This window comes from Schistocerca gregaria, chromosome 2 (assembly GCF_023897955.1).
Source record: "Schistocerca gregaria isolate iqSchGreg1 chromosome 2, iqSchGreg1.2, whole genome shotgun sequence".
NCBI lineage: Eukaryota > Metazoa > Arthropoda > Insecta > Orthoptera > Acrididae > Schistocerca > Schistocerca gregaria.
Window position 1 is genome coordinate 546,954,904 of NC_064921.1, and position 25,899 is coordinate 546,980,802.

At 41.9% G+C, this 25,899-nt stretch overlaps 1 protein-coding gene across 2 annotated transcripts in view; it reads left to right on the forward strand.

Moving 5' to 3' along the window:
- LOC126331832 (neuropeptide-like 1) overlaps window positions 1-25,899 on the forward strand; it is a 405,800-nt gene that overhangs the window by 341,980 nt on the left and 37,921 nt on the right. For both annotated transcript variants that reach the window (XM_049996525.1, XM_049996527.1), the window contains exons 4-5: window positions 16,212-16,424; window positions 21,121-21,285. In XM_049996525.1, coding sequence (XP_049852482.1) covers window positions 16,212-16,424; window positions 21,121-21,285 — 378 coding nt within the window. The remainder of the gene's footprint in view (window positions 1-16,211; window positions 16,425-21,120; window positions 21,286-25,899) is intronic.

The following is a 25,899-nucleotide window of genomic DNA, read 5'->3' on the forward strand; positions in this document are numbered from 1 at the left end:
CTACCCCCTGAAGCAGATCGTAGGATCTCCTAATTGCGATATTATTCCTCATTCTTGCTCTTTAACATATAAATTACAACCTAAACATAAATGAATGATTAAGGGAGCTAGTAACTACTAAATGATAAATGTTGTTTCTGCTTATACATTTATTGTACATTAAAAACCCGTTCGCCCGCATCTCGTGGTCGTGCGGTAGCGTTCTCGCTTCCCACGCCCGGGTTCCCGGGTTCGATTCCCGGCGGGGTCAGGGATTTTCTCTGCCTCGTGATGGCTGGGTGTTGTGTGATGTCCTTAGGTTAGTTAGGTTTAAGTAGTTCTAAGTTCTAGGGGACTGATGACCTAAGATGTTAAGTCCCATAGTGCTCTGAGCCATTTGAACCATTTTGAAAACACCGTTTATATATAAATGTTTATATTTGCTAACTAATATTACCGACCAATTGCCCAAATCTTACCCTTTTTATGGCTACGCGATCTAATGTAATAACGCAAAATGACAGATCATCTACATATCAAACACTGGAAGACACTACTTTCAAAGATGATGTACAGAGTGGGCAACGTCTGAGGAAATAAATCTTATGTGATCACAGCTGTTTAGCCTTATAGCCCTATTAAGCAGAAGCAATTAGCAATATCACCGAATGTATTGCGTCCGGCGTGTCAGAGTGATGGTTCTCGTAGACGTATGTGACGATAGAAGAACTCCAGCCACAAAATGAAATCTTTCAAACACCAGGGCGGCAGAAGGTGGTCTTCTGACTAGTGTAACCTAATACTGTCTCCTCCTCTCTGTGTTCTACAGACAATAAACGCGAACTCCAAGCCACAAGTACAGAATTCATATAATTTCTCTACGTGAGTATAGGTAGAAGAACTGCTCTCAATCACTGAACACTGCATACTCATCGACGACTTCCTACCCGGAGGCGAAGTCCCAAATCGCATAAGTTCGCAACACTATACTGCCTAACCCTCTAACTATAAAATCTCCTCAGAGTAAAGACAGCAAGTCCGCGTGTAACAACAAAAGCTGATGCTGAGCTACCGTCAGACACGTGTGCTCAAAACGGAAGACCTGATCCTCTCCACCGATGGCTTTCCAGCAAAGCTCGGCTCCCCTCCCTAGTAACTACAGAAAGGCGAATCATATTCTCGAAACCACGGAATATTCTCCGTCTCTACAAATTCTTCCGAACGCCGACCAACCATATTTTAGTCTTTTGTCGTCCAGCACGGAAAGTTTGCGAGGAAATACCTATCCCCGTTAATTAGGAGTTCATACAATGGTAAGCTTCTCAGAGTAAAAAGCCTCGGAAATAACCCAGCCTGCGTGATTTCCGAAGAAACGCTTCCTTGTTTCTCTCTGATGAGTCCAAGATTTTCAGAGTTCCCGGTTATCCTTCCAGCCTGGCTTCCAACCGGCCAGCCGCCTCTCTGTTCTGCTTCAGCACTCAGGTGCTCCGACCATCCGGCTGGGGCTACTTCCTCTGTTAAGCAGGACCAACACACCTGTGCGGGCGTTTCCACCCAGGGACTAAGTTACACCTGCCATTTCATTTCCACTGGCGTTCCAACCTCTACTAGTACAGGCAATCATTCATTAAGCCGTTTTGATAATAAAGACACTCCATCACCTTTCATGCAATAAGCGTTAACAGCTATTTACAAGATGTACGTGACAATGTCAGTCTTCTTTAAATATTCATATATACGATGTACAACCGATCAAATGATACCTAATTCCGGTTGTCAATAACGGCAAAGTATGTAGATGAGTGCTTGTAAGGTGCGAAATTGTAGCCACCTTACACAGCTCATCCAGCGCCTCCAGTCGGTTCTAACAACTCTCGTCGGTAACTTCCCTACAACAAATCAGCAACACAGTTCGAAGTCAATGCATGTTGCAAGTTCGTAAATGAGTATAGAGTCACACCAAAACATCACTATCAAATTATCACGGAGAAAATGAAATTTAATTGGTAGGCTACTAGCCTGAGAAACTCGGCGTTGCACTGGTATAAATTTATAACTGTTATTTTCTTTATGGGCAGGGTTTAACGCAAGGTCATCAGGAATTATGCACTTTCAGGGTGAAATTGTGAATTGTTAAGAATAAGAGGGATTCCAGATGTAAAAACTTGCTCGCCTGCGCCACTTTTCCCGTCAAAATGTTACGTTGGACAGAAGTAACTTTAAGCCTCTGTGAGTGAAGGGTTCTGAGAAGCGATAGAGAGCATGCCGGTCTCTATCGTACATACGTCGCGCCTCGCTTTGGAAGGAGTTTCCAAAGAGCAAGTTAAAGCCTGATGTTCTTCAGCCGCAGCAAGCCTCGACCCACGATCTTCCTTGATTCCTGAGATTCCATAGTCCTAAGTCTTTTAACTGTTCTGGTGTATTCAGAAAGGCTCGACGTCTTCTACACAAAATGTAAGGCGTAGGTACCCAAATCACAAAGCAAACTTAATAAACTCGGTTTTTCTAGCAAAGAATATAAATAAAACCAATCGAAAGAAAGAAATCAGTACCTTTTGTTTTAATACACAAAAAGCAAAATCAGTAAAATCTATATATCCTAGCCAGGTAAATTCTTTCTTAGTTTGTATTTGTACAGATAAGTTTGCGGCGCTTAATTCTGTCACTGGCGTAAACTTCCGAAAATACGTTGGCGACTGAGTTCAAAAAACTAACAAAGTCGTCAATTAGTTCTCTAGGCTGCTACGCCCCCGAACTACTAAGCAGAGCACATGATTTTAAAAAAAACTTAAATTACGATATATCTTTTTATGTTTCGATTTTGATGTTATAAAGACTATGTGTTGAATGAAGCTATACTTAAGTTATATGTGAAAATTACATGACAATTCGTCCAGTAATTTTGGAGATTCGTCTATTCAGACAAACAGACCGACACTATGTGTGTTTTTTTTTTGTGAAATCCTATGAGACTTAACTGCTAAGGTTATCAGACCTTAAGCTTACACACTATTTAACCTAAATTATCCGAAGGACAAACACACACACCCATGCCCGAGGGAGAACTCGAACCTCCGCTGGGACCAGCCGCAGAGTCCGACTGCAGCGCCCCAGACCGCTCGGCTAATCCTGCGTGGCCCGACCCTATGGTTTTACAGTTTTATTACTAGTATACGTCAATTAACCCTAGCGAAGTCCATCACTCTTATACAACACCACCTGTAGCTACTTATTTCAGTAAAATACAACAATCTTCTAGAAAGGCGGGAAACTGCCTGAGCAGAATTCGACACCAGTGCATAGAAAAGTTCAGTCGAATGATTTTTAGGTTTTCGGTGCCGAAGAAGAACCTTCTTGATCAGGAAGATTCATTAACCACAGATTTTCAAAATACTAGACACTCAGATACATAATCTGATCGAGATTGCCCTTGACTTGCCACCTCAACTCCACGATTTCACGATCTCCAGATTGCTTCACGAAATTATTTAGCGTTCAAGCTTTCCATTCAATCCGACGAAAGGCAGATGTTTCCGTTGGCCATATCCACTTACTACTTATATGAGGTGTTGCCTCCTAGCAAGGCATTAAGGAATATCTCTGGGACCTATGTTGAAAACACTAGCCGTCAAGGAGAAATTACTCTCCCTTTAATCGCACCGTTAGGCTCCGACCAGAACACATTTAGGAAGATTAGGTGAAGTCTGTCCCACCAGCCGGCAGCTGAAGTAAAATCCCATTGCTTGTGCAGCCGCAAACTGGCTGAGGCGACTACAAAAGCGAACAAGTCTAGCGCACATATGGATGACCAGGAAATGATACGCTTCATCCCTTCATAAAGTGATTCCATAATTTTTTCCTGGTGGCAATACTGTTATATGTAATGCTTATGATTAAAACAATCGCTATATTTGTAGAATTTATGATTCAAGTCTTCCCACTACCAGACCTTATGGACTCAGCCGCATCTTCAAATGGATCTCTAAGTTAAAATAAACCAAATTCCCTACATTATGAACAAGCTAAGAGTTAGGGAAAAAGATAATGGGGAAAAAGATAATAAATGTAATCCATTGAAGATACTTGTAAATAGCAGGACGAAGCGTCCATGACAAAGCTAACTTAGAAGACACCACGTCTCCCGTACGAGGCTCAACATACTGAATACCCAATTGTCCCAGCGTTCTGGTTTTCTACATGTCCATTAACTATGGTTGCTGTCCACTATTTTTCTTCAAGGACGAACATCTGTCGTATACCTGCCGTTATTGCTTTTGACTGTTTTTCTATAGCCAGTTCTCTTTTTTCAATTTTCGCTGTGTCTTTTAACCTTATCTTAGTTACACTTCAGTGCACTTCTCACGCAGCGTTTATAACGCCTTGTTTATAACGCCTTGTTTATAACGTCGTGTTCCAAGGTGCCATTGCTCAGTTGTCTTTCTCGTGGCAGTCGGGACGCGTTGCCGCTCTATACGAGTATTTCGTAAGCGTTATCTGCAGCGCAGTAGCGTCATTTTGCAGGTTTTTGTGTTTCTCAGTTACTGATAACTGAACAGTAGTTTCATTGTTCCACTTACATGTTAGCTGCGTGCTATCTCCGAGTGACAGCTCTACACAAAAAAATTGAACGGTTGGTTCTTTCATACGTCAACTACATGTTACATAGTTTTCAGCCTGTTGTTTTCAATTGTTTGCCTTCGACATTGTGTCTAATCTGGCTCTATTTGGTTTATTTAGACAACCCACCCTGTCGCCGGCACTTGTAGGGCAAGGATGACTTACGTGAGTTACAATTGAAAGGTGCTTTTTTCGCGGACACATTTCGTTATTCAGTCTGATGAACCATGTACGGCAGATGTTGTGCCTTCTAAGCTAGCTCTGACATGGGCGCTTCGTCCAGGTACTTATATGCATGTTCAGCGGAGTGTATTTATGAGATCCCAGTTATCCTTTTCTCTAAATCTATTGTCCTGTTTGTTTTATTTTTACATGGAGTTACACATGAAGAAGGGGCTGTCCCTGTAACCTGGTAGTGTAACGACTTCAGTCATTAAATAACAGCACAATTTTTGCATCGTGAACAAAGCGATTCCGGTCTGACAGAATGAGGTAACAAGTGATTAATTGATAGAAATCTAGATATGTACTGTTCATTTCTTCATAATTCACGTCCTCGCCTTTACAGAGCGTTGCAAATGGAGTGTCCTTCAGTCTCTACAACTCTTGCACTCAGCAGATAAAGCTACCCACTCCTCTCCGCCTACAAGGTCTAGGGAAGGAGGTGTTATTTTGCCGAGTACCAGACCACGTGGGAATTCAGGGAAACGAATTGGCAGATGAAACAGCCAAGGAGACGTATAGTAACAACAGGTGGTTTAGTGTCCCGTCCTGGTTTAGTTTCCCGTCCGCTTACATGCTATCATTTCACTGCTGACGTACAGACTCGTAAGTAGATGGGAAGAAGAGCGGCTGAAAGTGACAAACAACAAGCTGTGGCTAGTAAAGTCAATAACGCGGCCATGGAGTACGTCTCTCTAGCCACAGAGACGAGATGAGGTGCTTCTCTCTTGATCTCGGGTAAAAGTATCATCATGACCCATTGCTTCTTGCTCCAGTGCTATAATCCTCCAATGTGTCGGTCTTGTCGTTATTGGGACGTAATCAGAGTGCGCTACATTCTACTTGAATATGTGTTATTCTCAGACAAGAGGGCAATGACTAATCTACTTGTAGATTTGTCATCTGTTTAGCCGATAATGGTAATATCTGGTACTCCATTCACACATATGTGAAACGTTCAGCATGCCCCGTAAAACATTAGGGAGGACGTTGTATATGTTATAATCAGGCGGCTGGCTCATACATGTTTTCTTGTAAGCGATCAAACAACCGCATCTCTCTGTGTAGTATATTAGCCTCCTTCTCGCATCACCTGTGTTTTCTATACAACACTCTTAGAACATGTGACTAAATTTGTATTTTAAAGGATATGTGATAGTGATTGTATGGTTGAATATCGTGAGTGAGATGAGAGCGAGAAAATGCAACTTTAAGAAACATGATCTTTATTTTTTTTTCGAATGTTTTAGACCTCATAAACAAATTCGTTTTTACTTATTTGGTAAGGCCGTAGTAGACTTGTCTGTGAGCGCCCATAAAACGCACACACACACACACACACACACACACACACACACACACACACATACACAAGGGCACGCGCACATGCACGCTCTCGCTGTCAACTTACGACTACGATACCGTGCTGTTCACTGTATGACTGAGTCAGTGCATTCATTACTCTCAGTCCAAGAATCTAATCACGTGTTTCTCTCCATGCTAGAACATGTTAAATAGTTAGTACACTAGAGATCATTGAGCAATTCTGGACGGTGAACAAACATAACCAGGGTGGAGTGACACGAGAGTTAACAATAATCTTCTTTTGTAATTTTATATCAAGTTTTTTAAGCTGCTGTTACAGGCTTGACTGTGATGACATGCAACAGCTGACAGTGGTAGCAACCGTCGTCTTGTATTTTAGATCTGAACAGGGTCTCGTCTGGCCGAAAACGATATTCTAGATTAAAAACGCCATCTGTATTGTTCCGTTAGTGAAATAGTAGTAGCAAAAGTACTTGCATCGTCAGGATAAAGTCAAAATCTCTGTTCATGAACTGACTTAATGTTGCTCTGGACCTCGCTACCTGGGGAAAATTGATTTATTCTTCCTGTTGTTTGGGTTCTTAGTTAACCTTAGGCGCTAACCTCTGAAACATCCTGAGCTTTTTGAGCATGGAGACCACATGATATCGTGAATAATAGCTGGTGGTCAATACATCCCAATTCCAATCTCCCAGTATGCCGAAACCCAATACCTGATTTTACGAATTCAAATTCTTACACTGTATCTTTTCTGAGAGATGTTTCACTTTCTTACAAAATGTATAGGCACAACTTTTGACAGTGTTACTTACAATTGGAATTTTTGCAAACGTTCCTTGGTTATGACCGAACAACATCTAATATTTCGACGACTCGATGTAATCGCGCTGTAGTCATTGTTAAAGTATCGCCTGCAGAACTGAAACTGCACTTCGATTACTAACCAGTTCTACAAGCACCGAAATGCTTCGCAGCGTGCTGTATTGACGATTATGGTTCATACAGTCAGTCTGATCCCTGCTTCATTGGAAGAAAGAATAAACTTGTGTAAGAGATTTAGGTCAGTACCATCCTCTAACAATGTTTACTAAAAGTAAACGCCCTTCAGATGATGTTGCCAATTCAAGACCATCACTTTCTGCTGATTTTCAATATTTTGATGCTATAAGAGATCGAATGGTATGAGACTCATTGCTTACAAACGTTCCCACAGGTCTCATGACTCCAGACACATTAAGATGAACAAATGACGAAACTTTAGTACAATTGAAGGCGTGTGAACATTCCTTTCGTAATATCAGTCTGGTAATAGTAGGTCTATTCTTCTTTTAGCGACTCTTAGTTATCCCGCCATCAAACGGACTCTGCTGGGTGTCTTTGATTCTGTGGCTACGTCTAGAAGTTTGGACCAGGGAACTTGGTGGACCTTTAGAAGCTCTTTCTGCCGAAGTTGCCACTAACAAGCTAATGGTAAACCCAAATGCGGCGGGCACCCCTGAAGGCGAGCGAGCGGCATCACTAACGATCAAAGGACACTTCCTCTTTGATGGCACTTGAAGGTGGCTACATGTACAGCTGGTCTGTACACGTTAACTGTGATGAAGAGCTGGTATGTCACCCCCATTCAGGGCTCTGAATTCTATGTAGCAGTTTATGGTATCATTTAATTGTAACAGGAAGTGTTTAGATTATCGATTTCGTATAGATTCCGATTTAATTACATAAATTGATGTCGTTTTCTTTCACCACGTGGCTATAGGTCAGCTTCTTCACGTTGTAATATCAGTTAATGCTTCCAAACTGTCTTCATTAATAATTTCAAACGTTGCATGAGTGTTTTGCTTAGTTATTTCGCGTACTTATCGATCCAGTCTAATTCATGTCACTTCCTTTGAACCATGTGGCCGTGCATCAACCTACTCGCGTTGCCATACCAGTAAATGTTTGTCATTCATTATTTCAAATATTACGGGAGTACTTTGCTAGTGGATTTTATGCAGTTTACAATTTAATAAAATGAATTTAGGCCACTTACTTTGCGAACTGAACCACACTGCTGTAGCTCAGCTGGGCTCATTTAAGCTGTGAGTTTAGGTTTCGAAATGGTCGTGTTTGCTATTAATTTTGTTTTTCAAGCATCTCTATTGTTTGGTACCAAATTGATAGCCGTTTCTTCAAGCTGTTCTACTTGATGGCGACGTACTTCTGAAATGCATGTTCTTTTTCTAGATAACGTCGTTTAAATAAAGTGGTAGAAGAAAGACAGGTAATAATTTAAAATGGGGAATGTGACAAATCATTGTTTCCATTCCATGAATGATCTCAGCCACTGATAGAATTATCGCCTCAGTACGAGCATGTGTCTGAGGTTTGCACTGAATACTGGTAGGTCTTAGAAGGTGTACGTTGGATTCTTGCTAACTCATTTTATTACAAAATTTTTGTAATAAATCTGTGTCAGTGCTCAACGAGATTCAGTCGATTATACTCTGATGAAGATAAATTTTTTGTTGTAAAATCTGTAATTTATTTTGGCGCTTCTTTCAACTCATTAAAAATGTAGTCGTTTAGCGATTCGCTTCCACAACACGCTCATGTAATTAGTTTAAAGACTGAAGAAGGCTAAATTCCCAATTGACTATAACTGCTGTTTTTAAATTAGCTTTCTGTCTCATATTCCTTCCATTCTTTAGGTCTATTCGTACCGCTTTGATATGGCATTTATCCAACAGCTCAATATATGGTATTAACTAAACAACGATGAAAGATTTTCCCCTTGATGAATTATTTAGTCACATTTAACACTAAGATATCTACACACACACATACACACACACACACACACACACACACACACACACACACAGAAAGAAAGAGAGAGAGAGAGAGAGAAAGAGAGAGATCCACAACCTACTGTACTGAGAATTGCGGAGATTACTTGACCATTATTAGCTATTTTCTGTTCTCTTCGCTATGGAACGAGGGAAAAAAGTCTGTATATCACAGAACGAAGGGAGCACCTCGTATCATATCCTTATGGTAGCAGTGCGCGATATGTCACGGAGCCATTAGAAACGTCACACAGTCTCCCTCTTGCCCAACAGGATTCCACAAGAATAACGTGGTTTTTTTCCCTAAGATATCCCTGAGCACCTCTATAAGGCTTTCGTATGGCCTATACGACCCGTTACGATCATGTTAACGAGTCTCTAAATTCGTTCCATGCTTTGCACCTGGTTTCCTTGACAAGGACTACTAACGCTGGAACAGTAATCTAGATAATCATGTTTAAGTTTAAGCTCTTCCTACAAATGGATTTGTTTTTGGAGTGGACACACGGCACAGAAAAACAAACAACCAGTCACCAACTTACAAATACAGACGTACAGAGTATTAACACACATAACACAAAACACACTCACAAGCACACATGAACAAGAAAAACCTGTAACAACAATCAAATGGTACACTCTCACTTACAACAACAAAGTACTCCACAGAATAGCAACATGTTCCAAAAAACAAGGGCTAAAAATATCCTAAGGACAGACAACTCATTACAGAGAAAACTTGGAGGAACTAACACAAGCACAGACAAACATAACATATTTGGTATTTGCCAACCGTCATGCCAAGATCGCAAATCAGTTTATAAAGGGCGGACAAGTAGAAGCTTTAATACCAGATACACAGAATACAGAAGAGCATTAAAAAGTAACAGGAGTCATTCCACATATACTGTACACTTTGTGAAAGTGAAACGTAGTCCAAAAAACATCAAGAATACTGACTTGAAAATTCTCAATGCAGCAACAGCCCCCCGCAAAACTAATAACTGAAGAAAACTATCATATGCAAAAGCCATAATTGAAGGGGAACAAGTAATAAATGAATACATAGCTCTCTGCAGTGGAACTCCGTTATCTGTCCTCAAAGAACTATCAGACAACACCAACCCATAAGCACCCTAACCCCTTCCAAACATACACGTACAATAAAGTAATAAAAATAAATAAATAAAATAAAGGTAGTAATTAAATAAATATAACTCACAGCCATTCACCTACACACACACACACACACACACACACACACACACACACACACACACACAAACACGCAATAGCAGATACATCCCACAAAGAACCAAAATTCCCGCCCACGAAACATTCAACTGTTAAGCTGTCCACTATCTTATTTCTGTAGCTTGTAAACAGTGACACTGAAAGTTACTTGGTGCAGGCCGTCACAGTGAAGATAATGGGGAAAACAGCAAAAGTAAGTGAAATCTGTTGTAAACACACACACACACACACACACACACACACACACACACAAAATCTTCCACATAGTATTCCTTTATAGTTAGTATTCCTTAATTGTGGGCATAATGCTAACATGACCAGTCGTAAAATTTCGAAGTAAATAACTGTTCTACATTAAGTCCTATATGTTTGCAGATGACAAACTGTGAAACAAAGTAATTGCATTAAATAAGATAAAAGCTAGGAAACCCACAGCATATGGCAACAAGCTATATGTATACAACTGTTTTTCAAATATGTAAATACTCTCTTACTCTCAAATTTGTAGGTATACTAGTACTAAAAAACATTTTCCTGTTTTACAGGAGATAATAAAAACCCACTGATTATGGTGAAACTTGTCTGGGTGAAATAAAAATAAAAAGAAAAATTGTGTTTTGCTCAAGGCGGACCCACCCCAAATACAGTAATCTACAACTAGTTGCACTAGTGCCTTGTACACGACTACTGCTACAGATGCACCGCAATTTATCACAATCTCCCCAATAAATTTATGTTTTCCATTCGCCTTCCCTAGTGCTGATTTGATGTGTTCGTCACATTTAACTCCATTTCGTAGTCTTACTCCTAGATATGTAAGCAGTATGAAACGGGCTCCATAAGTATGCTACTAATATTAAAATCAGTTACTGTACGATTCTTTCCCTTTGGTATGGACATTATCCGCCGTTTATCCAAAGAGATGCCATTCATTACACCATTCTCAAATATTACCTCGTTCTACATTCCTTTCTATCATACAGACATCATACACAATCAGGGTACCCTCCGCTACGCACCGTACGGTGGCTTGCGGAGCATTTACGTAGATGTAGATATAGATTTATATACTTTCTTGTAGCCACAGCATCATCATGGAACATCCTGATAGTGTTGCTGACACCGTCAGATAAATCGTTTATGTTGGTGGTGGTGGTGGTGGTGGTGGTTAGTGTTTAACGTCCCGTCGACAACGAGGTCATTAGAGACAGAGCTCAAGCTCGGGTTAGGGAAGGATTGGGAAGGAAATCGGCCGTGCCCTTTCAAAAGAACCATCCCGACATTTACCTGAAACGATTTAGGGAAATCACGGAAGACCTAAATCAGGATGGCTGGAGACGGGATTGAACCGTCGTCCTCCCGAATGCGAGTCCAGTGTGCTAACCACTGCGCCACCTCGCTCGGTGTTTATGTTCTTAGTTAATGTCCATAGATCATTTGACTTCATTTGTTGTACAGAATTGAATATAGTGTGTGTGTTTGTGTGTGTGTGTGTTTTTGTTTTTTTTTCCAAATTTAGAGAGAGTCCATTTTTTGAGAACCATTTTATAATTCATGTAAAACATCATTTACAATAACTTTTGTTGCTTTCTCTCTAACGGAAATTATTATAACCTTAGCATCATCTGCAAAAAGTACCAAATCCGTTTGTTGAATGTTACGTGGAAAATCATTCACACATATATGTCTGTTAGTGTGTGTGTGAATCCAAATTTGATACCTGTGTTATTTGCTTTGTGATTTCTTCCCCCAGTTACTAAATTTTATCTGTCCTTCCAACATTTTTTTAAATTATTCAACACAACCTTTTGCATTCTGTTTCTTCAGTACGAATCAAACCAGCTATGCTTAAGGCCATCAGTTCCACAAAGCTTGAGATTTTCTAAGACAGTAACACGATCTTCATAATCAAATGCCTTGGAAAGATTACAAAAAATACCAACAGTCCGCATTTTCTTGTTTAAGACTTGTACTATGTAATGAGTGAATGCATAAATAACATCTCAGACTCGAGTGATCCTACTGGAATCCAAACTGTGATACGCTAAGTAAATTGTTTCTACTTACGTGTGAGACTATTCTTGAGTACATTGCTTTATACAATATCTTGGAAAAAATGTCAGTAAGTAAATTAGAGGATAATTGTTTAAGTCTGTCTTGCACGTTCATAATGAAGAGGTTTAACAATTGCATATTTTAACCTGTCTGCCATTAAAAACATTAGTGGCACAATTACGCAATGTTACTTTCGTTTCTGTTGAAAGAAATATATATGTCCAGTTTTTCCCTCTGTTAAACACTAAAGTATATGCTTCCATCTTTTCCCCGATACGCAGAATCCTCTTCGATTTCTCAGTCAGTCACGAGATTTTCGTTGCCCCTGTCCAGTTTATTACTGTGTTTTATTACGTTTCTGCCTCCCTCCCCCTTCCACCCCTTCTTTCATGTCCATTGCTGGTAGCGCTCATGGTCTAAATATATTTATCTGTGATTTGTCTTTATTGTTTTACTTTTCATTAACCAATTCAAGCTATGTTTTTTCTGTACTATAGTAATTTCTAAATCTTTGCATTCTGTGTTGGACGTAACTTGTAACATAATGAGTGAAAGTAAAATATGCAGAATACCGGCTGGATGTAAGAGAGAAAGGCGGCACGTGTTGTCACTGGTTAGTTTGACTTATGGGAGAGGATCAAGAACCTGTTGAAAAATCTAAATTGGCAGACCCTCGAAGGGAACGGAGGAATATTAAGATTAATTCTCTGTCAACAACGATAAGACACGTAGCACAAGCTCGGAATACTGAAAGGACATAGGAGGAGATTGGCAGTGTCCTTTTCAAAGGAATCATCCCGCATATGCCCGTAGCAATTTAGGGAAATCACGGAAAACCTAAATCTGGATGGCCGGACGTAGATTTATACCGTCATCCTCCCGAATCCAAGTCCAATGTATTAACAATAAGCCAGCCGTGTGGTCTAACGCACGGCTTTCCGGGCGGGAAGTAGCGCCTGGTCCGGATGGTTTTTAGGCGGTTGTCCATCTGCCACGGCGAATGCGGGCTGGTTCCCCTTATTCCGCCTCAGCTACACTATGTCGGCGATTGCTGCGCAAACAAGTTCTCCAAGTACGCGTACACCACCATTACTCTACCACGCAGACATAGGGGTTACACTCGTCTGGTGTGAGACGTTCCCTGGGAGGATGGGTGGGTCCACCGGGGGCCGAACCGCACAATAACCCTGGGTTCGGTGTGGGGAGGCGGAGGGGTGAAGTGGACTGCGGTAGTCGTCGTGGGGTTGCGAATCACTGCGGCTGCGGCGGGGACGGAGCCTCTCCGTCGTTTCTAGGCCCCTGGTTCACATACAATACAACAATACGCCACCTCACTTCGTCCTTCTCTTTTGCTCACTGACCTTAATGTGTTCCATTAGTCAAAAAATAATTAACGAGTAAGTGTTCACCGCTGGGTTATATTCATTTAAGCAGCTGTCGACTGAAAATGGGAAATGCTGAAAGTGCCTAATGTCAGACATTAAGAAAACAGGAAAAAACCTGACATTCGTATCACAAATCATGTCATACGAAAGAATGGAAATGTAGTAGTTTCTAGCCATTTATAACATGGGACACAAAAAATGTCGCAAAAGTGTTATAATTTTAAGAGTTTAAAACATATAAAAAAATTTATTTGCTAATGATGTAAGTTTCAAGCTTTAGTAGTAAGGAAACAGAGTGAGCACAGCATCGCCTCACTTATTTCTAAGCAGTAACAAGGAATACAGTTTTGACATCACTGACACAACAAGAAATCAAAATTCCCCGTATTTCATTTCAGGAAAATCGACCATGCTTAATAGCTCCTTCTTTTTTGAGCACTTAATTTTTTGGCCATTGAAAGGCGAGAAACATTTCATTGTATGGGAAGATGATGCAGCTTGAACTTCAACTTCACAAGATATATTGTTCTACTCCGCTATGCTACACTATCCGCAGTTAAACTGCAGTGATTTCAACTTACGGCATGTTGTGACGATTCTTTGTGAGCAATCGCAAAACCTTTGTTCGTTACGTAAAGCTTCTCTTGAATTCTCAGCTCAGTATTGTTCTTTCCACATCTACGTCCGTACTGCGCAAGCCACCTTACGGTGTGACGGAGGGTACTTTGTGTACCACTGTCACTTTGCAGCGGCGCAGTTCTTTCCGACCCTTCACGATGAACCTGCACCTACCTGTGAACATTGTCTCAGCATATCATCAGTAGGGAAGCCGAGCAAAACCTACTGCACTTCGAAGTGAACCAGGCTGCAATTAAAGTCACTAATCTACGTTTCGGGAGAAAGTTTTCGCATGAAATGAAAGGTTGAAAATGTTGTCCTCAATTAATGTATTCTGAAATTTAGGTGAACAAGTATCACTGCCAAGCCCGTCCTAGTCTTAACGCAGTCAATCACAATACCTTTCACTCACATTAGCAAGTTCATGGTGTTGCATTTCTCGAAAACGTAATAACTACAAAAAATATTAAGTCTATCGGTACTTAATGGAATCACAGTTTCTAGCTACCGACCTGCTCAATACGCCACGCGGAATATATGTCTTTTCTCGTCACAAAATTCACTTAAAAATTCCGAAATTTCTACACGCCCATCGGAATAATTGTGCCGTCACTTTACCACACTTTTGATGTATGAAATACTGCTAGATCCGGCAACTTATCGTTTCCATCGGAACTACTACTACACATGTCCGAACTGTTTCATGGCTAGGTTCCCACACTTCTCCCTAGAATACTCTAAGTCTTCTCTACCAACAGAGAAAGGCGCGCGAAGATTATTGCCTTACCATTGGTCAGTTTACACAACAGGCAATAGCAAAATAACATTTTCCCGCGTCAATCCGCGCTTTTCATCGATAACCAATCGGAAAATAGTAAACCTAACGACAGCACTTTTTACCAACGTAATTATCTAATATGCTGAAGTTCTGCTTATGCATAAAGTTATTTAGTATTGTTATTTATACCTGAATAACTTTCCTTTTACCATAAACTTACTTTACAAACCTATTCTACAAAAATCCCCTTTGTCCATGTTCATACTTCTTCGAAATGTCCCCCACACTAAATCCTACTACATAACTCGTTAAACAATTATCTTCATATTAACCTTAAACCACACTCACGCTTCATTCATACTGCTAAAACACATTTATAACATTTTACATTTACAAAAAGACATAATAACACTTTATGAAAATACTGGAACAGTTCATGAAAAACATTCTGTTACTTTAGTGCACTCTAGTGGGCACAATCGAAACTAAAATCACAGTCCCCCTATCCAATATTGTCCTCTATCGGCTGATACATAAACTACGTGCGCGTCCAGTCTCGCGTCACCATCTGTCACAATCCAGCTTTGAGGGACATCTCCCACTTAACCGCCTCCGAGGCAGGATCGGTATACGGCGTTACGCCTCAACTTGACCTTTTCTTGTTCCAGTCGCGAATGGCTGTGTTGCTTATCTAGTCTCTCGTTTTCATCATAAACCGCAGAATACAAAGTAGTCATATGGAAAAAAACTGAGAAAAATGCACTATTACTTGTTGCTTGTAGGAAAGCGAACGAGAAACAAGTTACTATTACCGCCAACGTCAGATACGCAATCAGTTTTCCTCCTGTCACGAACAAAGAAAGTTACACACTGCGGAAAGTTACACACTGCGAAATCTGGTCGAGGTATTCTGGCGTACAAGGAGGCTTCCAACTTAGGTTATCAGCCGTGACACATTCATATATGACATATCGAATTTCGGCACTTTCAGTGTTTCGTATTTCCAACCCTCAATTTTGTGTGGTAATCAGACACAGCTGTGAAATCACTTGGCTGTTTAGAAACTGGTCGCTGTCTCAGCCTGGCTGGCACCAGTCATAAGAGTGAGCGTGGACAGCGGGTAGCAGGTGTGCTTTGTTTCGCCAGGAGGAGGAGAAACGGCACATCGGCTCGCTGGCCCGCGACTACTCGCTGCCGTCTTTCGGCAAGCGCAACCTGGGCTCCCTGGCCAGAAGCGGCGGACTCTCCAACGTGCGCTACGTCACCACCAAGAAGGACGACGCGGAGCGCGTGGGCGGCCACTCCGAGGCCGACAAGCGGAACCTCGCCTCCTTCATGCGCAGCCGCGGCTCTTCACTGGTCAGTTCCTCCACTGCTACGGAAAATCCATGTCAACTCCGAAATGTGTTACAAACTTCACTGTGCTCTTCAACTTTACTTTACTTTTTCGTGTCCGGAAACTACAATTTGTTTCCCCAGTATCGGGCAATGCCCAATGCTTCTTCTTTAGCTAGCCATAGATCGTCGAGGGTGCATCTGTGGGGGCAGGCAGGGCATTTTAGGAGATGTTCCATGTCGTGTCGAGTGCCGCAGTCGCAATTGTCCATTTTCGTCCAACAAACCCCATTTGATCAGATTAGATTTCACAGGAGCCACCCCAGTTCTAATGCGGTTAAGCATTCTCCAGGTTTTCCAATCACCAGAAACGCCGCTTCGTGAGTCTTCTCTTAGTGGGCGTAGGAGGCTTAGGGGGCTCATCTAAGGCGCAACTTAGGAAACGGCGTCTGGATTTGAGTCTGTTGGGGCCACACTCTAGGCCAAATATTGAGTGACGGGCATCAAAGGTTTGTTTTAGCTTCTCGGTATGTTCAGGGTGTGACGTGAGTCAGGGTTTGTGAAACCTGCGGCCCTGTGAAGATTTTCTATGGGGGTTGGTTTCATGCAGCCTGTCACTATCCTGCATGTTTCATCCAAGCTAATATCTACCTTTTTTGCGTGGGCGGATCTGCCCCATACCGGGCAGGCATATTCGGCAGTTGAGAAGTACAAAGCTTGGGCTGAAGTTCTGACCACGGAAGGTTTGGCACCCCATTTGCTATTGGACAGCTTTCTTATTAGGGAATTTCTTGCTTCTACTTCTTCGCGTGTTTTTTCGCAATGATATTTGTATGTCAATGTTCTGTCCAGCACGAAGCCAAGGTAGATGGGATTATCTGTCTGTTCTAGTAGTGACCCATCACAGGTAACATTGAGCCTGTACTTTGCCTGCCTCGAGATCAGATGGAATGCAATCACTTGAGTTTTGGAGGGATTGGGTTTTAGAGAATTCTTTTTGTAGTAGGTTGACATTGTAGAAAGGGCGGTTTCTAGTTTCTCCTCGATGACTTCAAACCTGTTGCCTTGAACTGTTATTGCCAGGTCGTCTGCATATACAAAAGTTTGGTTTTGTCTGGAGTTGGTTGGTCATTTGTACATATGTTGAATAGGACTGGCGCCAACACGCTCCCTTGGGCGAGTCCATTTTTCTGATACCGTCATCGACTCTTTTTCCTCTCAAGCATTACGAAGAACTGTCTATTTTGGAGCAGGGATTCAATTATCTGGACTAGGTGGTCTCCTAGGTTTTATGCAGTAGTGTCCGGTGATCTACTGTATCATAGGCGAAACTTAGGTCGACTAGTGCCAGCCCGGTGATTAGTTTATTCTCAAACCCATCTTCGATATGTTCCGTCGATGTCATAATTTGACTGGTACAGGACTTTCCAGGTCTAAAACCTGCTTGGGGTGGAATTAGCTTCGAGTCAACGATCTTCTCTATTCCGTTGAGGATCAATCTTTCATGGAGCTTAAACACGTGGCAGAGAAGGGTTATGGATCCATAGCTCTTCGGAGACTCTGCGTCCTTCCCGGGTTTAAGGAGAGCCACTAATTTTGACTTCCTGCACAGTTTCGGGGTTTGAAAGGTTTCATGGCACACGGTAGAAAGTCCAAGTATCCAGTCCCTGGCGCCAAGGCCGAAGTTTTTAATCTGTTCCACGCAAATATCATCAAACCCAGCGGTTTTCCCATTCTTCATGGTATTTATGCCATTGTTCAACTCTCTCTTAAAAATATCGTCACACTGTTCCTTTGTAAACAATTTACACGTGCTTCATGCTTCCTAACAGAGGGTGTAACAGGCACAAGTGCAGATATTTCTGTTGGTGACTGAGGACGGTGTACTGAACAAAATTATATCAGTATTTACATTATTTGGAAGCTAATAATTATAGCTATTATTAATCCCATGTTTCTAAGTAGTACCTCGAAGTACATGCAATAAGGGCAAGCCATTAAAACTTATTTCCCCCTATGCAGCAGATCAGATGTTGAGTGTGGCTGATGTGTTAACTCAAAACGGTTAATTTATACTGACAGACGCAGTACACTGAATGGCGCATCTATGACCATGCAGAAAACCTCAGGTAGTAAATTATTGGACGTGTCTGTGGGGAGACTGTTGGACGCAGAGACAAAATAAACAACACACTGATGCGTGATCATATGAAGGTACCACATATAAAAATATCTTCATTTATACCTGTCACACCAAGTATCATCTCAAAAAATCATAAATTTTAAACTATTAGAGAAAAAGAATCGCAGTTTGTCGTAAAAGGTTTAGCACCTCTCAAAGGTTTTTTCTGTCATGTCAGAATTTCAGTGTTGTGCCACTCGTTGCTCGTAGAACTTCAGGGCTATATTCGAATTCTCATATATGGGGTCAGCATTGCAGCATCAACAGTTGGGATTCCTTTACTGATTCGTCCACGAAGGGAAGCAATGTCATTGACTAGTGATGTGTCCACGTGAACCTTGTAAACCCGCAAAAAGAAGTCTAATGACGCGACACTGGAAAGGCGAGGCAGCTACGCGATGGGGCCGTTGTGACTCATCCAACGCTCAGGAACTGCGTCATTCAGCACATCATGCTGGAAGATGATGGACAGCTGCAGGTTTTCGATCTGTGGTAGCAGGTACTGTTCGAGCATGTCCAGCTAAACAGGTTCCTTTATGGTGTTCTCTGTGAAGAAAAATGGGCCTGTCACCCTATCGTGCTTTAGGCCTCTCCAACCAGAAAACCTTCGGACTACCACAGATCCACTCAGGTGTTTTTGAGTTTTCGGAGCAACAGAGCGATTCAAGTGCCCAGAAATGTGGAACGTTGATTTGAAAACAGGCACTTTTTCGGGTAGTCATTGTCAACAACTATGGAGATCAACATGGAACACGCCAGTGCTTCGGTGCTGATAGGGGTAGCAACAATCGTTCATCCAATCACCTTCATCACAAATTGTATGTTACTTATTTGGCCTTCGTAAGTCACTCACTGATATGGTCACCACCTTGAGATCTGAATGGAGAAACTACCCAGCCGACCCCAGCTATGTCGACACTGTTTTGTAGCCATATCGCGTTACGATAAGTATACAACAGTAAGAAACTTTTTTGGCAGATTCAAACTGTGTGAAGAGACTCGAACTTGCCTTCTGGAAGAAGTGCTAGTCTTGCAAGGTTCACAGAAGAGCTTCTGTGAAGTTTGGAACGTAGGAGACGAGATGCTGGCGAAAGTGGAGTTGTGAGGACGGGTCGTGAGTCGTGCTTGGGTAGCTCAGATAGTAGAGCACTTGCCCGCGGAAGACAAAAGTCCCGAGTTCGAGTCTCGGTCCGACAAACAGATTTAATCTGCCAGGAAGTTTCATATCAGCACACCTCTCCACACAATAGCTATCCGTGCCTTTTGGCACCCTGTTGTATGATCTGTTATGATTAATAACAAGGTATGTGGTTTCAGAATGGGCATGTCAGCCTGAAACCGTTATCACTGCACCGAAATTTTATTTCAGTGCAACTCAGACGGACGAAATAAAAGTTATCCAAATTCCTCAGTTCATATGATTGGATGGAAGTCACAATGAAAGAATATAGTTCTCGTGGTCTTTGTAAAATACAACTGCGTAAGGCTTTCGGCAACTATGAAGGCGTACCAAAACTAATGCAGAATTGCTTATTTTTTTATAAAGTGATTATCGTCAAAATGTGCAGAGCTACATCTCTGCGGGATCTCCACTAAGATTGATGCTTTGAGTCACTGTTGAACGCAACTCTCGAGTCGCTTTCACGTCTTTTGTGCTATCAACTTTTTGCTCTTTTGGATTGTCCTTTATCGGACCAAAGAGGGAAAGATCGAGATGACACCTTGTGTCTGTGAGGTGAATGAAGAACTACTGACCTGCTTAAATTGCTGGTCAACAGACATCATTACCAAAGATGTGTGTGGCCACGCATTGTCGTGGCGAATTTGGAGGGCTACCACGTTCCTGTGTGGGCCTTCATCTAAATATTTTCTCTAAGTAACTTCAGCGCCTTGCAATAATAACTGAGAATGATATCCTTATCGACGAACTCTGGTCTCCTGTCACCAGGTCGAGAAAGAGTGTATTTATTGTATTCGAACGCTCCACACACACCGTACCCTACTTCCATCTCTCAAACCAGGTGTCACCTGTAGGAGTAATTACACTACATGCACTTTCAGATATCACAAGCTTTTCATTACTTTGCATATGACATTGTGAACATGGTACAGTTGTTCAGCAAGCTCGCTGAATGCAGCACGCCTGTCCTCACGTATCAAGTCATCCAATCTCTGATGGTTCTGTCAGTGCTATCAGCTGATGGTCTACTGCTGAACCATTTCTCTTGGCTCTAAGCTTTCCCCTCTGTAATTTTCTTCAACTTCTCTCTTCTCTGCTTACATTCACTAGCCTTCTGCGGATGTCAGACAGCTTGCACTCTTTCTTCGTCAAAAAAAAAAGGGATAGCCAATTCTTTGTGTTAGGAATTCAAAATTCACAGTCAAGGCAAAACTAAACCGCGGACACTTTGATAGAGCAAGACCACAATACCTTCTCACAAATCTCAGAACAAGTGCTCCTGTTTTGAGGACAGCGCAGTTCTACTCCCCATTGCTTGCGAGTGGACAACTTGCTGACAACTGTACCTTTGTGGGCAGGTTGAGAAGCGCTACCTGGCATCGCTGGTACGCAGCCACGGACTGCCCTACCCGCTGACCAAGAAGGAGGACGACGGCCCGGGCGAGATCAAAAGGAACGTCGGCGCCCTCGCACGCAACTGGATGCTGCCCTCCGGCAAGCGAGCCTCAGACGACGACCAGGAGGTGATCCCCACACGTCTAATGCTTTGTCACTGCTGTTTATATACTTATGCAGCTAAAATATCACGATTCTGAATCTCTCTACAGCTGGATTATATCTAACGGCCAAACCGTTCTTTGCTTTCTGCTCTTTATATGGTGGCGATACAAAAGATTGAAAATTCGTTCATAGTTAATTTCGTACGACACCAGGCACATATTCAAGTATGTTGTCATTATCAACGATGATTCATATCCACATTCTTCTCTTTTCCGTTCCCTTGAATCGGTTCTGACAAGAAATTTTTAGTTGCACACACACGCACACTCACCACTCACATACACACACACACACCCACACACACACACACACACACGAGGGAGAGCGTGCGAGCGCGCGCACGCACGCACGCAGAATTCTGGATAGTGAACATACTTCTTAAAGAGAACTCCTTAAATTTCTGTTGATAATGAAGCAAAACGTTTTTAACTGTTTCCTGTTGATAACCAACGTACCCTGTTATGCAGCAGAATATCTACATCCTCGCTCTCCATTCAAACTAAAATTTATTTAAATTAGCTACGATCAAGAGCTTTAGCTGTAATGGAGTTTATAATCTTAATCACCAATTCCCCAACTTTCCAAATTTCTTCTAGAAATGTTTGCCCACAAAGCGTTTATTGATGATGAGGCAATGGTACGTATTTCATTATTAATTTTTTCTTTCAAAATGGCAACAAATCCGGTTCTTACGCCGGTCATACCTTCCGCTCAGTCTGTTGAAATAGAGATAATTTTAGCGACTGGAATATAACGTTTTTCAAATCGTTCAATGTAAGATCTTCGACTTGCTGGTTAGTTATATTCGAAAACATTTTGACTGTCCCATCTTCACTGCTTAGGCAGACAATGGTAGCTCTTCAATATTTTTGGGAATAGTTACTTTGTTCTTAAAATTTACGGACACATTTATAAAACAACTTTTTACGAAGGTACATGCGCATTATTAATGGAAACCAAATAACTTTTCTTGAATGCTGCACTACACTTCAGAGAGATACAGATACAAAACACTATTTTTTAACATTGTCACCAAGTCTCTGTAAACAGCGATCGGAACATTCTACCAAACCTTCAGTTTCTCGATGGTAGAAACCCTCTCCCTGGCTACGGAATCATTATTGCGAATCAGTTCCTCTATTGCTTGGGCGCAGTCGTCTGTGACCGATGTCGTCGAGCTTCCTTCCCGGTCATCATCACCAGTATCTGTGCGACCTTATTGAAATTGTTGGCATCATTTCACAACGTCTGGACGCGACATTGCATTTAGCCCACATGGTGCCATAATTTGGGGGTGATCGGTATGCTGCTTATACGTTTCACCCACAAAAACCATACTGTCTCAACTTTGGAGCACGTTACCGATTGTGATTCAATTTCACTTGCACACTGTGATTCAGGTGTTATCCGTACTGCAGCAGAAATGTGTCTGCGGGAAACCCAGAACATGTATTCTACCCGAGAATGTGCCATCCTTGTTGTATAATTTTCTTAGCGTGAGACCATATGTGCAGCTATGAAATCTTCACGGGTTATCAGCCGAGAGGCGTCGTCTTCTAGTCGCAACGATTCAATGGATTGCGTATCCATCACCTTCAGGTGAAGTGTCCATCACCTTCAGGCGAAGTACTTCGCCTGATGATGATGGATACGCAATCCATTCAAGCGTTGCGACTAGAAGACGACACCACTCGGCTGATAACTCGTAAAGATTTCATAGTTGAAATACGCCGAAAAAGCCTGCAATCGCATAGTACCATATTTGCAATTTACTTTTTGAAGTCCCATAGTATACATTCGCGGACTGTATATGGTTTTTTTCCTCTTAGCAATGTATTAACTAACCGCTAAACTTGGAATGACTCTATTTTTGTAAGACTGCATCCAGTATTTAAATGTGAACTTGATTTTTCTTGACTCTTCTGAAGTTTCTCAACTGCCTTCTACCCTGCAACGACGGTAGGATATTGGGTACTGAACGACATGTGTTTACTTGTAAACTGTCTCTCCAAATTTGATTTCGTTTTACAAGCCAGTATTTTGTGGCAAGTAAGTCAGCTTGGGAGGCAACTAAGTTCTGAATAATCAAGAAAGTGTCTGTCCATTCAATTCTGAATTCACGATTTTCGTTTTTCGTTTTCCTTTGCTTCTCATTCGTAGCCCTGTCAAACATCGTAAAGAATGTTTCATTTTGTAATAATAGAGCCACCAACACATTAAAATTACAATTCTCACATTGACGACAAAAATACTTGTAGCGTCTGCAATTGAATGGAAAAATTTGGGTAGTCTTATGCTTCGAGTAGGTACTTTTGTCGTCCGCGCGGAATTTGCAGACGCGGCGAGGACTAAACACTGCACAATGAAACTGCTGCTGAGTGGCTCACTCAACCCGTGCATGAATTGGGCGCGTCTCTCCTTGCGTGCAGGCCGATTGAAACTTCGTGGTCCCTAAATGCGCAGAATGGCAGTGAATGGAGAGAAAAGTGCCGCTGGTGAGCGAAACTTGGAGGAAAGGCAAAGCGCATCGCATAGAGGCAGCTGTAATTGCCAACCGCAGCGATCCGCATTGCGAGGATACAACTCGCCGATACGCGTGGACATTTTATCTTACTGGGTGCCTGCACGTGAGAAGAGCCACACTCAAGGGCCCAAAGCGCCGCATCCGGCCCGCGAGCCGCGGTTTGCCGACCGCTGCTACAACTTGTCGTGTTTTAAGGACAAAGACAGACTAATCAACTAGACAATTCGATTCGAGTTTGTACTTTTGACTCGTACCCGTAGGTTTGATACCCCAACCGGCTCCAGTGTGGTTTTGAGGCCATTCTCAACACCCATCTAGATAAATTTTGACCTAGTTCCCAGAATTGATCTCAAAGATGAATAAAAAGTTTAAACGTGAATGTAATCAGGCCAAAAGTTACGCGATTCGCACAGAAGATGCTCTCAAACATACCTCCCTATTGGAGCGTAAATAACACTTTCGTTGATCTTTGGAACACTGTGGATAATTTCATCCACGATACTAGTGGACATTTTATCTTTCTGGGCGCCTGCATGTGAGAAGAGCCACACAGTAAAACATATGCATCTGAAATGGGAGTGCGACGGTCTAGGTTTCTAGTGAGCGATGTTTAACTGAGCGCGTTTGTAGCGAATCTGAAATACCATGGAGACGGTGTCGTGGTCTGGAAAGATATTTTATGTTGGTTTTACATCGAACTGTTGGGTTATGACAGTCGCAAAATGTACGTGAGTAGGGGTCTGGAAACAGTCGGAAAAAGCTCTAGGCACATCATCTCAGTGTAAACTCAACTAAAACAGCAACACGTAGAGGCGGGACAAGGACAGAGAGATTCAAGGGATCACTGACTGCAAGCCAGTGTGAGTGGAAGGCCGCAAAAGCCGCACATGAGTCCCAGCAAGGGATCATCATCATCATCATCATCAAAGTCGTTTTCAGTGTTCTGCCGTAGGGCATGTCTTCACAATAACTCTCCACGCAGTCCTGTCATTTGCTGCCCTCTTCGTTTTCTCATAACTGTTTTCTATACTTGTAGTAGCCACCCTCTAGTATCTTCTGCGTCCTCTTCTTCATCCTCGATTCACCATTCCTTCCATAGCACCTACCAGTAAACAATCTCTCATCCAGTGTCCAAGCCAATTGTGTTTCTTCTTCCTGATCCCTTTAAAATTTCACTCACTTCTTGTACTCTTCTCAACACATTTTGATTTCTTACTTTGTTTGTCGATTTTATCTCCTCCATGCTCCTCCAATTCAACATCTCAAATGCTTCTATTCTGTCTCCCTCTTTCCTCACCATCCATGTCTTAGCTCCGCAGCATATAAAGCATTTCGTCAGTCTCTTCCTCAGTTCCCTGCCACACACCCACATATAAACCTCCTCTTCTTATTAAATGATTCCTTGGTAGTTGCTATACGTGTTTTCACCTCCTTAATGCATTTCATCTTTTCTGTAATTACGCTTCCCAAATGTATCTTCCTGCGTTAACTTTACAGTTGTTCTTACTTTCCTTCCATTTATCGGCGTACATCTTCTTCTTTTCTAGTAAATCTCATTCCCAGTTCCTCAAAAGTCTTATTTAATTATTTTAACACTCCAGTCATACCCGTAGTTATTTCGCTCTCTGCCAATAATGCCGTATCATCCACAAATCGAATACATTCCTACCAACAACCTACACTTCTAATTTTATTTTCAAATATTTCCAAATAATTGCTCCAAATATATGTTAAACAGTACCCGTTACAATTGTGCTTTCTCTGTCATCTCCTTCCCAATCTGTACTCGCATTATTTGTTGTAGGTATAAATTCTTAATCAGTCTTCTGTTCCCCATTTTGAACATCCATGAATTTATTCCATTGTAATCTGACAATGACTTTCTCCAATTCAATGAAAATAGCGTAACCTTCTCTGCCTCTTTCAACGTATCTCTCACGTATAATTCTCAATAGACCAGTAATGCATCCCTTCTGCCTTTTCGTCTTCTAAATCCACACCGTTCCTCTGCCATAACTTCTTTATAGTCTCGCGTGAAGTCTCCTATTTATGA